Below are 18139 nucleotides of genomic sequence, written 5' to 3'. Positions count from 1 at the left end.
TTAACAAGCTATTAAACAGAAAATCTATGAGAGAGAATATGTTTTTAAACGGCTCAACAGCTCATTTCTCGGGAAATGTTCTCACACATTTGCAAACATTTTATGGTCTTACATTCACACTCATTTTCTTGCTTGTTAAGCATTTTGTGGATACTTGCAGTGATGCATCTCAGTTAAGCACAGTATGGAGACAGAAATTCAGAGATGTTGTAGGGACTGGGGCAACACAGTCAATCAATACAGGGCTGTTACTTTCCCCACACCAGCAGCTCTTAGGATTGCTGCCCCCAATACCATCCTCTCCCCCCTGCCAAGCTTGCACCTGGGTGCAGCGCTGTTCTCACTGCCTTACTCTTCAGGCCCTGGGGCAGCGCCACAGCCAGCAGAGAAGGGACAAAGACACAAAAAATATCTGCTTCTACCTAAATAGACGGATTCTCCTGTGAGAGAAGTCAGGTAACCTTAAGCACTCAATCACCGTTATTTTTCACTTCTCCAATACTCACCTGACCTTCCCTTTGGTGTTTCTAAGAACAGTTGCAGCAAAATTTTGGGTAACGCCAACCAGACTGATGCCATCAACTTCCACAATTTGGTCATTCACTTGGATCCTTTCAGGGAAAAACACAAATATATAAATAAGTTATGGAGTTCTTGGCATATTTTCAGCTAAACTCAGCATACAGAGATTTTAGTTTGATTTTGAACAAAAAACTCAATCATAACATGATTAAGGTAAGTAATCACAAAATCCAAAAGACTTTCTTCCTGAATTGGGACTGTATCATCTGAAATACTGGCAAATATTAAGAAACACTAGCAAGGAAGCAATGAAAAAAGTATCTGTGTTTGCATACGTCATAAATCCAGGTTCAAAGTAACCATTACAGCTTCAATCATCCAACTGTTTTTCTTCTGTATAAACACAGCAATACAAATTCCTGCCTTTGTCATATGACTTAAATTAAATGAGAAACTTGAACTGTTCTTATATCATTCTTTCCGAAGCCAATCTTGGAAAACAGCATAAGACATAGCTTTGGTATTTCACACTAATGGAAAAAACTGTGATATTTAACTAAAACAACCTGCCCATCTGTGGGGAAAAGAGCGTGTGCATTGGATCTAATTGTGACCTACTCTCTTAAAATATTTCATCTATCTTGATCCAAAAAGACGTATTCCCAATGTAAGAGCAATCACGGGGCACAATACAATAAGGCCTTGGACTATTTCAACAAGGACTATCTGTCTGAAATACTTGTTTACAGTTGATACACTGTTTGATGCAGAAGTTAGGAGGAATTAAAAAAAATGCTGCTTTTATCTGAAATGAGCACTGATATGAAGTCCCCAAAGACTTGGCATGAGAATTATCTAGATTAAAACATTTGGAAGGAGGACTGCTATATTAAACTGTCCTCTGCTGATACAGAAATTCCTCTCCTTTCAAAAATAATTACAATACAAAAGCAAAACCTCGCATCCATAAGTAATTGAAATGTACAATTTTCTATTATTTATATAGACATTACTGATCTAAACGATACAGTTTGTAAAGGAGTCGAGAAACAGCTTTGAAAAAAACATAGACATGAAAATAACCAAACTGTTTAACACCTCAGTATCTCCTCCATTTCTTTTAAAGGCAACCTTTCACAGCAAAGACTTTAAAAGGGGCTGAAGCGTCCTGACTTGAGGAACTAATTTCACTGTCAAATCTGAGGCAATGCTTTACAGCTCTATATGTGTTCTTATAGTATCTCCAGTTCTTGTGATTCTGCTGACGAGGTAAGAATTAAAAGATTTATGCTTTGGAGGCTTCACATCACAGAATGCCAGCGTGATCTGGGCAGGATCTCCTTTCTGCACATAGGAAACCATGAAAAAACAAAGCCTGCAAACTCCTATCTTAAAAACCACGTCAAGCATCTTAATCTGAGAATTCCGATTTAACCATGCATGCATTTAACAAATACACGTATCATATTCACATCTACTGTGTTTGAATACCATATAAAATTAAATATTTTTCTTGCAATTTAGCATAACAAGTTGCAGTCAGATGGCTGCAGGTGTTCCGAGAAAGAAAACCAAAGAAGCTGCTGTTCAGTGAGGAGAGAATTGTCACTGCATGAAAACTAAAGGGGGAAGAAACAGATTCCTTTGTAAAGGTAGTTCAGCTCCCACTCTTTGCATACTTTATGATGCAGTGCACTATATTGTTCACACAGATGCACAGCACAGTATTTCAAGTGATGAAATATCATTCTAGAGAGCTGTTGTCTGCAGTTCTGTTGATCAACTGTGATTGACTCTGGTTCCATTTGTTCTTTGGGTGTTTTGTATCTTCCTGTCTGCACAGTTCCTACATTCAATTCCAGCTTTTCTTTTTATGAACATTGCCTCTTTCAATACATAGACAAATTTTAATTATACATAAACAAGCATATATATCACACAACATACAATTAAGATAATTATTAGCCAATTGGATAATTACATGTAATTCAAAAAGAAGTTTCACGTCTGTTGCTGTGTACATTCAGTGCTGCTCAGGCTAAAACACCCCCACAGCCACGCTCACCAGGCAGCCTCCCTTCTCCTTGGGCATTCACTCTCCAGCCCTATTCCTCCTGCAGCTTCCCCTGTATTCAGACCCTGGCCCTATCCCTCTGTGCAGGCTGAGTGCCAGACAAGCCCAGCCACACTATAGGCCAAAATGTCCTCAGAGCACTGTTCTCTGGACATCTGTCCCTCCACAGCCCCCTCCAACTGCAGCTCTAGGCTTCCTTCCCCTCAAATCTAATTTCCAACATGAAAGAAGAATTAGACTCGTGTTGGCAAAGCCCAGATTAGAAAGGCTTAACTGCTTTTATCATTAACTAAATTGGTAATTCTTCTGACAATTATTTTCTAATGGCTCGGCCTATGTGAACCAGCAGTTCTGTGAAGTGCAACCAAAGGAAGTCAAATAAATACTTGCATAATTATTGCTCTGTGTGATGAACTGAAAAATATAACCTATGCAGAGGCAAAGTTCAGAGTATTTTTCACGTTAGTAACTGTGTAATGTTTCAAAACAGTTGTTCTTGATCTTCTCAAAATACTTTAAAATGACTCATCGCTGTAACCATTTGAAAGAAAAAGCTATCACACTGACCAAGAAAGGGTTTGATTTTTCTTATTCAATCTAATGACTGACTTTACTTTTTACACACTATTAATAATCTCTCATTACTTATTAGCGTGCTTTCATTTGGAATCCTTTCAAAGCACTGCCCCTGGTTAAATACTACCACACAATACCTTTCAATACGACAGCTGAATGCTACCTGTTTATATCAGCTTGAATCAATCCAGTGGTGTTCAAACACTGAGAAACACTTTTGTACAGATTCTGTGTCTCCAAGTACTTTATACCATGACTTGATGGGTCTTTCAATGCATGATAGGCATCATCCTACAGACATTGTAATGCTGAAAATTATAGCTTCAGAGAGCCTGCTTCAAGATTGCTGTAAAGTAATTCAGAATATCTGATCCAACTGCTGAGAAACAGTTGTATTTTCTGTTCAGAGACTCTGATTCGCTATCAGTGTTAATGATTAACTAGGCTTTTCAAAGGGATGAAGTTAACAGGACCTTTTACAGTTGATGCACTTTATGACAGAACTGGCTGCTCCTGACTGAGAGGATTACGTATCCCCTTCTCAAGTGAATGATCGGTCAGGCTCTCAAAAAGAAAGTGAGAGGGCTATTTCTCAGCTGACTGAACATTCATACAGTTGGAAACCAGCACAAATATTAGAATAGCCAAAGAAACATATCATTTTTTCTCAGATGACAAGCTCCTCTCAGATGCCATCTAGGGAAAAGAAAGAAGAGACTTGTAATTGAACATTAACTTCTGGAGCCCACTCAAGGCACGTGAATAATGAGAGGAACAGAAAATACACATTATCAGAGACCAGGTGCGAGCTACTCTGATTTTCAAACAGAGAATTTCACACAGAATGCCAGCAGTAAGCTTAATGCCTTTTGGCTGAGGTCAAGCATATTTTTCAGAATAAACATTCACTTAAATTTAAAGTAATGAATGAATTCATGACATCCGGAGATGTCAGCATCTTTACTTCCCTTCCTAATTTTTTAAGCCTGGGATAAATCAGTACTTGGCCTTCAAGCTGGGGTCTTATTGCCAAAATCTGTAGAGATACTGAAAGCCCAGACTGGAAGAAGCTATACTTGAATGGTTTCAGAGCAATGTTATTAAACTCTGTAAACTCCCAACAGGTAGAGAGTGCTGATTTAATTTGTATAGGGTTTCCACAGCAGAAACCTGGTATTTTAAAGTATGCGGTATGGGTAGTACATACTACATCCAAAGTCTGCACGGGATGACAAGTTACAGGCATTCATTGTTAAAGAGGAATTCAGTTCCTCACCATTGCTTCATACACATTTCCACATCGGACACCATTCATGTCAGACTGTCCCTCTGCTGCCATCTTTCATGTGGCGACAAAACAGATATTGGTGGGAAGGTTCAGCCTCTACTGCCATACCGCCAACAGCTGCCTCTGCTGTTTTAGGCCAGCATATTAAAATAGAAGGCAGTACTTTTGGTGCAGCCCTCATATGTTCAAAAGGAATTCTTTGAACTGCACATACCAAAGAAGCAATTTTAGAAGCAGTCAGGTTTTACATGAGCACTGAAAACCTAATCCATTTATTTATTGGAAAGATTTATGCTGCCGATTTCTACTGAATCAAGTAATGTAGTTTTGGTCCTGTAAGGGTAAAAACCGAATTTTGAACATTATGCATATCTAGAAATGCAAAGTGACACTATGTGTTAGTAAGCTTAAAAGGAGGTGTAATTAATAAAAGTTAATTGCACAGAAATACTGAACTGTTTTCCTCATCACATGTTGAGCAGAACTGTTTTTCATAAGCCCTAATTGATTAAAGTCAGTTTGAAGCCGAAAGAGCATGTGGGAGATCAAAATCATTTAAAACTACCATCAGCAGTGATGTACAATGCGGAATCTCCAGCTTTGCTCATGCTAAAGCACCTCAGTTATCAGGTAGCCACAAACGTGTATCCTTGGCAACTCTATTCTTCCTTAAGAGTCTAACCTTTGCACCAAAATAGAGTATTTTCATACACCGCCTTAGGTATCCGAACATTACCAATAGCCTCAGAATTGTACTGCTTTCTGATACCACAATATACATTTAGCTAACAGTTCCTTCCTGTGGAAATCATAATTCACAAAAAATTAACACTGGGAAAGTTTCCAAATACTGAGTCTCCTTTACCTGCCATCTCTTTCTGCTGCCCCTCCTTCTGTTACTGTTTTGACAAATATTCCCAGTTTTTCAAGGCCTGCATCTGCTCCAACTCCCATTCCAATAATGCTAATGCCAAGTCCGTCTTCATCTGTGAAAGAGGTAAGTGAAAGCAGAAACTCATTAAATTTCGTTTTATACAGTTATTTGTTAGGTAAACATCTATGCTTTGTTTCCTTGTGATTTCCCATGTAAACAATGCCAATTCCTGTTGATTCTTTAAAAATCTTGGTATTTGACTGCATTAATTACGAACAAAAATATTACCTTTGCCCCCTTGAGGAACTCAGAACAATAATCAAAGATTTTTATTTTTCCAATGAAGAATGAAAATATCACATAAAATCATAAAATCATAAAATCATGTGTTAGTGGAGTGACACAAAACAATTATTGTAGAAAAACAAAGAACTGCATGTTTCACAACTGTGCCTTTAATTTCTTATTGAATAGTTATTGAAATCCAAAAAGCCAAGGTGATTACTGGGGATTCAAGGAAGCTCAAGATTGGCTGTGTAAGTGTGTGGACTACCTCAGACTCGTAGATTGATTTCATATGAACTGCAAGGGGCACGCAGACTACATACCTTTTTCTAGTTCAACTGGGAAAAGCTCCAGCTTTTCCACACGCTTCTCGAGTTCATATTCAGCTGATGCAGCCACTGGGTCAACTTCATCATTTCTCCTGTCATAGTCTTCATTGGAGTATGTATTGAAAACCTGTGGAAACAGATCAAAAATCATTCAACTGCCTACTTCAGAAAGAGTGCCAACTTAGGAAAATAGCTACTGTTTTTCTTCTGTGTTGTTGCAAAGTCTGTGAAGGATTTTAAGGACAAAATTCTCCTGTTCATTCAAACTTCAGGTATTTAAATCTGTGCTTTTTTACACAGAGTACAAATAGTGTTGCAAAGGTCAATTCTGAGTATAAACGATTTTTTTGGTATTGTTTGTGGTTATAAATACAGAAAGCAATCTTGAACAAGTTGTATTTTCCATTTCAATATTTAAAACACATAATTGAACTTATTAAGAATGCATCATGGCCAATGACTCACAGACACAAAAAGCAAAATACACTGAAATATGTATACAATCTCTGTTTCAGTCTTTACTCCTAATGAAGTCGCAGTTTGCATTCATCTAACCAAAGTCAGACCTGAAGACTTCTCCATCTACTTTTACCCCACCTATGCGTATCACTACACACCATGCTCTATAATATGTACTAACTTTTAGGAGAACAGAGTGGGTATTTTTAAAACCAACCATGTTCTATTTCAGCTCTAAAGCAGTAGTTTAACACTGCCCTGGTTTCAGCTGGGACAGAGTTGGTTTTCTTCACAGATCTTTTCTTTTGGCTTTGAAGATTTATTTTGAGTGTCTTCCACTAACGACTGCAAAGTGATTTTAGAAAACCAACTGCCAGTAGATTCCATCCATCACTGATTATAGCTGCTCCTACCCTGCTGCCTCCCAACAGAGGCACTGACCAACTGGCTCCATTCCTGAAACCAGCTGCACTTCATGCACATTTGAAAGCAAATTAAAACCAAATAATCCTGCTTTCCATCTAAGTCTGATGTTTTGTGACAGGCCAGAGGAAAAGAAGAAACAGTAATGATTCACATTCACTGTGGAATCTGAAAAGTGCCTCTTCCAGTAATAAGACTTTCTACCTCACATCTAAGCCTACAAGCTTGAGGGTATTTTGAGTTCTAAATGATGTCTTGGCAAAGCTATGCTTGCAATGTATGCCCAGAGGACACTGTCCCAGAGAGGGTAAATCTGTCCCAGGTTTGCTTGGCAGAATCTTCTATCACCTAAACACTAAAAGAGTTCTAAGGAAACCTTGCAAATACTGCGGGGGAATGGAGGAAGAGACCCCCATGTAAGTGCTAATACTGCAATACAAAATACTATTCAAGTATGATGTAATATAGTAACTGTACTACGCTTCTCACAAAGCCGCTGCAAAAAACCTCCCAGCTTTACATAAAGTTGCTGAAACAGGAGAGATATTTGTACTGTATGGAAATTTTAATTCCTCTATTTTAGATCAATGGGAAACAATAAAAAATTACGTCTTTGAAGAACACTGAGATAATAAACATTTTACAAGAACTCCCAGCATATCTCGCATTGATTTCTAGCAGTATTGTTGCACAAAAAAATTGTTTTAACTAAATGATAATCCTTAGAGGCCTTCATAAATATACATCCAAAAGATAAGGAAAATAGGTCACGCACTAAACACCGAGCCATGTTGCTGTGCATTTTGCTCTGCTTCAGCATGTTTCTGATAGAGAAAAGATACTCCTGCAGAAACAAGCACTGGGAAATTTAACTATTTGGTCTAAAATAACCTGCAAAACCTGCATGCAATTTCTGGCCGTGTGATGGGCAACACTTACTAATAACCTTGACCTCCTCCCCTAGATGTCTAGAAAAGGACATAGTAAGTGAACCTGCATGCAGTAAGTGAATCTGCACATTGGAAATGCCCCAAATGCTGCAGTAAGTGCTACTCCTGCTGTCAGGCATTTGAACTGCCAGTTAAAATGGAAAAACAAAAGAGAGAGCGTACATTCAGCAGCCTGAGAGAGAAGTTCTCAAAAGTCTTTTGTTACTTTTCACTTTTCAAAGACCTCTTTTCCACAAGGTAAAGCCTACGTTATATTATCTATCTCTGCCCGCTGCTTCTCAGTGGGTTGGAACACTTAGAGGAATAATCATGAACAAGCCCTAGTTATCATGGATTGGCCACAAAGCCTCTAGGTCTGAAATGCAGCACAAAAGCAAGTACAGGTTAAAAATCACAACTGTGAGATTACAGCTTGGATTGTCTGATTTATCAGCACAGTGAGAGAAACCTGTGATTCAACTGTGGAACAGAGATGGTATTATCAAGGAAAAAGGAAAAGCGGTCACCGGCTGATGCAGGATGGCAATAAGAGAAGGAAAACACTGCTTGCAGGGCACAAGGATTATGGCGAAAAATCATATCAAGAAATTATTATTTTTATTTCTGGATCTTTTTTCATCATGTTAACTGGCCCCATTTGTTGCCGGTTTGGATCTTGCTTACTTTGGCTGAATACTTACAAATAAGAAGGGAATTAATTATAGTGGCAGTGGTGAATACTGTGACCACTGTCTTCAAATACATCACACCACTCTTACCTTATCTGAGACTGTAGGATTACCAATAACATCAGGGTAAAAGTCAGTGTATCTATCCTACCTGGCATTAACTCATCATACTTGCATGCTGCCCCAAATGTGTGTTTTTAGAGGACAAAGGAGGAGGCAGTTATTTGTCATTTACTTCATTTTGCGTGATCGCATTTAATGGATGACTGATTCTTTTAAACATTGTTTTAAACGTGTTAAGATTAAGAAATTTGTGGTTGGAAATCTTTCTTCTTTCTCAAGCAATCTATCCACCACAGTCACGAACTGCTTGTTCCATGCAGACATGAGAACTGTCACTCAAGATTTGAGCTTGCTAAAAATACTCATGTTAAATATTTTCACCCACCAAGTATACTTAGCTTAAGTAGGCCTATTTCACCAAGTCTGTCACCACTGTGTTTCCTAGGCTGTGCACAGGACTGAAGATTTGCAGGAAATCTCCCATTCTTCTGATTTAATAGAGTTGGTTTTGTACTCACACTGCTGAAGTAGCCACTGCAGGGAAGTCTACTAAGCTGTCAAAGAAAGCTTACTTAAGGAATATTTAATACATCATCTTAATCTGCACTTGTAACTCTTAAGAGTATTTAGAAACAGCAACTTTCCAGGGAATTCACCTTTGACATTTACAATGATTTACAGAAACACTCAAAAGCACAAGAATGAAAACCCACCAACAGTGGTGACAACTGAAGGGATACTAAATCTAAATGTGCGCGTGAACACAAACAGACCCTGAAGAGCTGGCTGGCTCTCTCGAACACTGTAGTTAATAGAACGTATTTCTACCTTCACTAATGTGACACAGAAAGGGTCATCAGCAACTCTTTTAGCACAGAAATAACCGCAAAGCTCCATTGGAGTCTTCTTTTGGCCACACAACATTATTCTGCAAACATTCGACACAGAAAGGCGAGTAATTACAAAAATACAGTACAGTTTGTCTTTTATAACAAGTCCCCAGGGTGTGCTGTGTATTTGGCAGGAAGGTATATGAGAGCATAAATCCCACAGAGATAATGACAGAGGGTTTTGATGCAGGGGGAATGAAACTTGGTGCAGTGTCCATATCCAGGGAGCCCCAGTTCTAATCCTTTCTGTATATATTTTCTCCTGCAAGTAAATGAACTTGTTTGCCTTGCATTGAAACTGGGAAAAACTGAAAGGTATAAACACTAAAGGAAAGTAATCAGCCTGACGCCATGGACATGTCCTCTGAAAACCTTCACTATAACAACAGTGAGAACAATTTCCTTTTGCTGGCCCTTTTTCTGGGAAAAGATGAAAATCCAGAGCTTGTCATTAATGTAGACATGGATGGAAACAATAAAACATTTTCTATAAGAGCAATATTATTGTTAATTATGGTTCCAGCCAGAATATCAAACTGTATAACTGCAGAGATTGAACAGGAGTTCTGTTGTACCTGTTAGGAAGAAATGAGGAAATATTACCTACACCATTTGGCCATAGGACATTCAGAAAAGCGGTACAAGCTGCGGATGATGCTCAATACTTTCTTCTCAGGTCTGTGATTCTCCAAAAGCCAGCAATTGCACCTCCCTGCCATCTGTGAAAGCAGGTATGTTTCCAGGGCTGCTGCAAGCCATCTCAGAGTTGTTTCACTGCCAGTTGCTATTTTGTTTTGAATATACTAAACCAGATCATTCATTAACTACTGCCCGGAAGTCTCTCTATCTCACATCTCCAAAGGGGAGAGGAAGCTCTGACAAAGTCCCAAATAGGCGACTCTCCGTATTATTTAAAGAATGTTTTCTCATGTGACACGGTCTCTTTCTTGCAGCAAGATGGAGACAGACAGTAAGGAGTTTCCTCAGCCTTCCTGGCTTCCCTCTCCCTGATGCCCACATGGGCATCAACTGTCACATACGCATCTGAAGGGAAGCACCAAGGAAACAACTCTTCCCAAGGAATGATTGCAGGGATCAGACACAGATGGGAATCAGACAGATACAATACTGAAAGAAACAGAGAGTCCACCACCACAATCAAGTCTGGGCTTTCCCCTTGAAAGCTTTGTTGGAGTAAATATCTGTTCTAAACTGCCCTAAACTGGCAAAAAGAACCGTACAGCATGTTTTAGTTTCTGAAATCCTAAAAGTATCTCGGCCCCAGATTTCTCAACCCCACGAGGCCCACTTCTTACACATGACAGAGTGCCAGGAGCCACTGCTGCCATGCACAAACTACTGAATTTGTGGACACACAACTGGTACCTATTAGGTCCTGACAGTCTTCTAACAGCTGGCTAACACTCACTGTCAAGTCTGCTGGCTGCTGGCACAGTGCTAAGGACAGTGCCTGGTGAAATGCCACTGTGGCACTGCCTGGGAGCAATGCCACCACATCTCAGCTGGCATCAGGCAGCGATAATCCATTCCAAATCCCTTACCCCAGCATTTTTAAATCTTCACACGATGGCATTTAAAACATTTGTACTATTTATAGCTGGGTGGAAATCTGTCAAGCACTTTCATGCAGTACTACCCATATATTCATGACTGGGTCTCCTCTTGGCTAGATTTTATGACTGCAGCACTTCCTAATAATTTTCACTTTTCCGATCACTGCTGAGTCCTGCGCACACATTTTCACTGAACTCCAGCGTAACTTCAGATCCCCTCTGTAAGCCTTTGCAGCCTGCAAAAGCCCAGCAGAGTATACAAATACAGCTCTCATTACACCAGCTGTGTTACATTGTCTCTGTTGACAAAGCACCTATTGCTCCAGTATAGACAGATTTGGTTTCACTGACATATTGGCCTGCAACTCTTCAGTAGGTTTTGACTTCACCCACACTGATCATCGCCATCAATTTTGTGACCACATTTTTTTTCACCATCTGCCCAAACAGAGTGAAACGGCTCCATCACAGTGACATTGGTAACATTATGAAAAGCAACAACCTGCCCCAGCTCTCCTCTCCTAACCTGCGATGCCTGGCAATGACCTTTCATTTTATCCAGCCATAGTTTAACATTCTTCACCTCAAAGAGGATGTAGGGAAAGTCTTTTTGAAAAACATCAGAGAGTCTGACAGATTTCACTTATCTGTTGTCCCTCTTCTTAAGAAAACATTTTAATGTGGGAACTTTTCTTTATTGTGAACAACACAAAACACGAATTAATTTTCCTATTAGGGCAAGTAGCTTCCCGGAGCAGTCCTGTAGCACCTTAGCAATCTTTTGGCTTTACCTACTTTCTAGCAGACTTCTAATTGCAGACTTGTAAGGTTTTATGTGCTCAGCAAATCCCTCCCCAAACTCTTTTTTCCTCCTTCTTTTGCTCCCTGCAATCTCACATACTTAAATAGTTCAAGCTGCCAAGTCTTGTCTTCTAAGTTATTCAATAGCTATTTAAAACTGACTTTAATTTTTATCCTGTATCTTCCAGACATAAAATTTCCCAGTTTTTACTAAAGGCATGACTTATTTTAGTTAATGCTCTTATAGAGGCTAATCCAGGAGGTGGGAATCCTGCTCCCCAGGAACTAGTGGCTTCTCTTCTTCTGTAACATCCATCAGGATTTGTGCACAACAGAAAAACAGGATGCGTTCACGATACATGTTTGTGCAGTCACATTCCAAAAGAGAAACTCCACTTGGGCAGAGGATCAGAAGCACATACAAGACACACTTCTGGCCCTGCTGCAGGCACAGATACCACGTGTTGAGCCCATCACTGACTGGAGAACAGAACTGTGCTACCACCAGCACCTGCCCTGACAGCGGAGGAATTGGATCTGCACCCCAATACATGCAGCACTTGTGCCCAGCAAACCTATTCCCTACTTCCTCGTCCCGTACTGTACAACATTTTAACCAAGACAGTCTTGAAACAATTCTGCTTGGCTACAATTTCAGGTGAAATCTGTAGCGTGTCAAGCTTTTCTCAATACAGGCAGTAACCTAAAATCAGCAGTAACAACTAAATTATATACACAGAAATGTCAAAATGACTTCATAGAATTACAGCATTAAATAAAAATACATTAACAAATGCTATGCCACAGAGTCAACATTCTCCAGTTTATCCATTGTATTAATTTCATTCATAAAACTACGCTATTAAAAAGAAATACCTAAACACACCTCCAAAGTACACATTGTTTTTCAGGTATTAATTCCACTAACTCTTCCTCCAAGGTCATTTTGTGTGGAAAGCAGGGACTTCTTCCTCAGCCCCCACCTTTTCCTGTGTTAGAATGTAACCAAAACTCTACCTAGTTCAATTTGGACATGCTAGCACAAAAACATGGACTCTTAACAGCTTTAAAACGAATAGAAGGTGAAATGTTCAGATTTCCATTGCTCTGTAATCTCCCTTTTTTTCTGTTCATATGGGATTTTCTCCCATCTTACTGCTACTCGAGGCTCACTCTAAAGTGTGATTTCTTTTACAACAGCTGTTTTTATTAAGCAATTTCATGTAATCGGAGGGGTTATTTATTATTTATTCATTTCATACTAGTTATATTGCTGATGTATTAATTTTATTACCACTTACATAACTATCTGTCCACACAGCAGAAAAATACAAAATCACTGCTGTTGGAAATTAGATGTGAGCCCCATGTGAGAACTTCATGCTGTTACTCTTAATTAAGATAGATTAGAATAATTAAGAGGTAAAAGTAAGCACCGCTGCTGATGGGTAAAACCAAAGATAATAAAGATTCAATCTTACAGAGCAGTAATACAGAATAAACCTAAAATATTTTCCTGATCAAGATGAGGCTAATACTTTGTCACTGCAGATGAATATTTTATGAGAAAGGAGATTAAAATCTTCTGAAAATACTGTTTTCACGTTATTGCTTTCTACAATTCCATTCCTTGAAAATAAGTCAAAATCATAAGTAATAAATAACAGGCACTCAACTGAGAGCATCGAATGTTGCGTGTGTTGCAGTGTGGAGGATCAGTGAGGAGATTAAAGATGCTCTTTTCTAAGTAAATACTTTATAAATAGCTCGTGCTTTATAAAGGGACTCCCTCCTTTCTGCAGTTCTTACAAAGGAGTGCTGTGAAAGTGCAGCTCTCCAGACACCAATTGTTGCTGGGCTCTGTTCAGGAGCCAGCAGAGCTCGGGCCAACAGCAGCACAGCCTCCAGCCTGAGGGGCACAGATACCCTCTGACTTCACCTATTTCTTTCTATTGTGGTGCACTTTCCAAAGCCTTTGCCTCTTCCTTTTGCATACAGAGCATGTATCGCTGGCCCATTCTAATGCAACCCTGACACCGATAATCTCCAGCTCCTCTGCTAATTACAGTCATGCTCACTGCCAGGCAGCGCTCCTCTTTTTCAGAGGCTTTGAAACATGAGATGTCTTCAAGGCGGGCAGACTAAGAGCGACCAGTAACACAGTGAATGATTGTACAGAACTAAACAGGCAAAGAGGCAGCCTGCCCCACAACAGCTGGTGAGGGAGTTCAAAAGTAGAGGCTGAGAAGGAAAGGAAGCATGGGGTGTCCTGAAATGGGGCATCAAGAATGAGCTGCTCCAATTGGGTGCATCTCGTGGAAGTGAAATCTTGCTAAAGGGAACCACTTGTGCGCTGTAACTTTAACTAAAATAAACATTGCAATGGCAGAATATGAACTTTCCCATGCTGTGTTCACTTAGGTTTGGTCTGAACCCCATGGAAAACCACTGTGACCGCAGCCCTGCGTCACACACTTCTCATGTTTTTAGGGTATTTAGGGACCTGACAAGATCAGGTCCTTTTAAAGCCAAACAAATACTCAGATACTTAACAAACGATAAAAAATGCAACACTGATCTGAGAATCTGGTCTTCCCTGTATGCTGCCATGTCCTCATTTGCCACCTTGATGCAGCACTCAGTGACACACTGAGATGGAGCTGGCTGCTGAAGGGCAGGTCTGCCTGCTTCCTCAGGAAGAGCTTCTGGGGCCACCACAGCCCCGACTGCGTGGAACAGTGTGGAGAGCACATGCAGCATGTCAAGAGAAACAGAGGTGGTAAATTGCTCCTTTCTCTTCTGCACACACAATAAATGATGGCCTTCAGGGTGCTGCAGGCAAATACGCCTCTAGAGCAACACTGGAAAAATGTCAGCTATTTTCCCATGGCACCCCCCTATAAAAACAAACAGTTCCTTTGTGATGGCAAATACTAAACTATTTTATCATATTTTCAGAATACTTGTCTGGTTTATTTTTTTTGTGTGTGTGTGTAATTTTTAACTCATTTTCCGTGCTTTCAACATCCAACTACAGGTTACACCTATAATTGCAACCTTATCTATTGCCAAAAGACACACAGAGGAACTGGGCTTGCTCATTTTGCAAGGTTCATCCTGCTGAAACCTAGAAAAGTTCTCTGGTCCTAATGCTCATAGGGAATTCACTGTTTCCATAGCTATTAAGGTCGCTGCATCTCAGTTTTGTCTTAATAATGGAGAAACAGCATGGTGCACTGAAACTTTCTGCTGATGAAGACATCTCAGTATTCATCTGAATATTCATTGTTTTGTGCTTTACAAATGAAGCGACCTCCCAGTATCTTACTGATTATAAATGATTCTAAAGGAGGCTACTGAAGTTTTACAAACTTCATAGATAACTTTCAGATCTAATTTATTTTTTGCCTTTTTTTAAAGTCTACTTTGTATTACTGACAGTTACTGACAAGCACTTACTTTGCAGCTGCTAAAATCTTCTACTCTTAGAATGGTTTGAGCTGGAAGGGACCCTTACAGGTCATCTTGTCCAACTCCCCTGCAATGAGCAGGGACACCTACAGCTCCATCAGGTGCCCAGATGTTTTTCACACATCCCAGGCAGATGAGAGATCTCAGTACATCAATGTAGCAGGTTACTGCCTACAACAGCCTGATATTGACCTGTAAACTTCAACTGCGTTGTCTGACTGCAACTCTGCTCCTGTTCTGTGACAAGGTGAACACATTTGTCTGAGCCCTGACAATCTCTCTACCCAGGGAAGTGAAGAAGCAATTGCCAGCATACATCTGTAGCCACACAGTGTAAAAAATCATTAAAATAGCAGAAAGAATATTTAAGAACAAAATTTATTGCAAATGCAACAGCAGATATAACTTATTACTCCTTTGGCAAGACCTTCTATTGCCAAGGTAACAAACTAGCATGTCCAAGAACTCCATGTATTTGTGAATATGGAAATAAGCATGCAAAAGAAAATGTTTGTACTGAACCGAGTCTGACAAATTAATTACAATATGGCACAGCCCTCACTACACAGCCTCCACGCCAGACCTTCTGCATCTGAATGAGTTCAAAGGACAGGAGAGCACCAAGTTCCAATTCCTTTCTCTAAGCATTTATTCCTGAATCTGCTGTACTATTCCTTCCAGATCCTTACATCACTGCCAATTTACATCGTAACTGAGGGTGCTATTTTTCTTCTGCCTTCACAAGCGTGACACACAAGCTGGCCAAGAATAAATAGTGTTTCTGGTACCAATTAGTACAGACTGCTGTACAGTAGCAATGTCACCATGAATCAACACTTGAGTATTTCTTCTGCCATCAGTCCCTCAGTTGAGAAGTCACGGTGCCCAAACACTGAGTACAAATGCTGCTAAATGCTCCCAAAGGCAAACAAATGAAACTAAACACTGAATATTCATAGAACGTTCTTATAGAGGAGATACATTTGGTAATCTGTATATTCACCAAAAATAAGACTGCATAAATAACATTTGACAGGCAATTCATTTTACTCCTTTGCAGACGTCAGAACTTTTAAGAGAATAATTTGACTAAAATCTATGCAAAAGAAGCAATCGTGCACATTAAAATAGAAGATTTTCTGTAAGAAACGGAACAGACAATTCATCCAACTGTAGTTTTATTGCGAAGTTATTAGATATATTATAAGCTATACAAGAATGGCCACAATGGTACTGGTACCCAGGGCTACCTATCCCTTTCAAGCAGTGAAGAGAGTAGAGGTGGAAGAAACAAGAGGAAACTGACTTGGTGCCAGTTTTCTCTACATTATACTATCTGTATAAATGCTATTCTGTTTTTTAGAGGTGCGAAGATGCAGCTACCCAGAAGGTTACAATTCTCCCATGCGCAATGTCTCATTCCTAGAAGACTGTGCATTAAGTACTAATTGGCAGTCACACTGATACTGATACTGCTGCAGATGCAGGAAAGACTGGATGAGCCAAGGAGATGGATCTCCAGCACCACCAGCACAGGACTTCACAGCTCAGCCTGACTAAGGAAGAGAAAGCAAATGCTTGGTGAAAGCCTCTCTGAATCTCTAACGTTGTCTCATTTTCTCATCATTGGTTTTCATAATAACTATATTCAAATACAAACCTCAGAAGAAGAAATGCCTGGAAATTTTTAATTAGAAATTCTTACTTAACCAATTCTTCAGCTGAGATTGGCTTGGCAACATACAGACATTCCCACAGCATAGGAAGGATGCTGGAAATTCTGTCATACTGTATGAAGAGAAACTCGGAAAGATGTGCTACGCTCTTCCTTTGCAGAGTGCCAGCACACAGACTTCTCATTACTTAAGTAGAGGGTTTAAGAGTTGAAATATAGCTTAAGTATGACGGTGGGTATTAGGCAGCCCTTCACCCGCCCTTCTGTGCAGGGTAAGCATAATCCCCTGCTCGAAGTTGACATGTTACAGAGGGTATTTAGTTTCTAGTACTAGCGTGTGTTTTTGTACTTCGGCTAAAATGCTTGTGATTCGAAGGAACATAAAGCCTTTGCTACCCTACTGTTATATTCACACGAGAATTGCCATGCAACAAAAAAAAGAAATCAACTAGTGCAGCATTGCATCAACTTGGTTACGAGTGTTGCATCCACTCCCACCAAAAACCAGCCGCTCTGCTGGTTAATGCTATTGCTTGTATATGAAAATGGACAAACAGGCAGAAGCTAAGAGGATTAAAGGAAAAGCCACTGCAGCAAAACGTTTGCTGTGTTTTGTAAACATCTTCTAAGTGTAAAGTGCAAGGCAGCAGTCTCAGTGCCAGATCACTACTCAATTACTTCACATTGTGGACTTACCAATCCCTTAATTGCACCTGCAGGCAGAACTCATTTTGGCCAGCTTCATTTCTTCTAATGATAGTTTCACATTCGCATTGTTTAGCACAATGAATTGCATCCTAGGAAGATGTAAAACTGCCTGAAGTAAGCAAAAGAATGTTTATCCACTGAGCATTCAGACAAAGTGTATTACATTACGGTTAATAACACCAGTGCTTCAAAAATCAGGCAGTTTTTATTTCCAGAGGAGTTTAGACTCCCTAATGCCTCCTAATGTGATATGTATGGTAGAAGAGACTCTGACAGAAGCCAAGAGCAGGGGTTCCCTGGTCTGGCTGCATAACTGGTTCAAACATACCAGCTGTAAGTGCAATTTAAAAAATGGTATTAACTGAGAAAGAAACAGAAGGTTGCAAATGTGTGCATACAGTACAGCTGAACAAATAGACAGAGAGAAAGAAGGATCACAGGGATAAGCTGGTATTAATGAATAATGCTAGCTCTGGATGAGACTACAGCAATAAAGCCACAAAGTGGGG

General features: G+C 39.8%; 1 protein-coding gene across 7 annotated transcripts in view; it reads right to left on the bottom strand.

Moving 5' to 3' along the window:
- Positions 1 to 18139, bottom strand: part of PPP1R9A (protein phosphatase 1 regulatory subunit 9A) — a 120698-nt gene that overhangs the window by 53500 nt on the left and 49059 nt on the right. For all 7 annotated transcript variants that reach the window (XM_015853603.2, XM_015853602.2, XM_015853605.2 and 4 more), the window contains exons 3-5: positions 5943 to 6075; positions 5326 to 5446; positions 507 to 611 (exon numbers count right to left, since the gene is read on the bottom strand). In XM_015853603.2, the coding sequence (XP_015709089.1) occupies positions 507 to 611; positions 5326 to 5446; positions 5943 to 6075 (359 nt within the window). The remainder of the gene's footprint in view (positions 1 to 506; positions 612 to 5325; positions 5447 to 5942; positions 6076 to 18139) is intronic.

Source organism: Coturnix japonica, chromosome 2 (genome assembly GCF_001577835.2).
Source record: "Coturnix japonica isolate 7356 chromosome 2, Coturnix japonica 2.1, whole genome shotgun sequence".
Lineage (NCBI taxonomy): Eukaryota > Metazoa > Chordata > Aves > Galliformes > Phasianidae > Coturnix > Coturnix japonica.
Note: the sequence above shows the minus strand (reverse complement) of the source record. Positions and strands in the feature narration are given on the sequence as shown.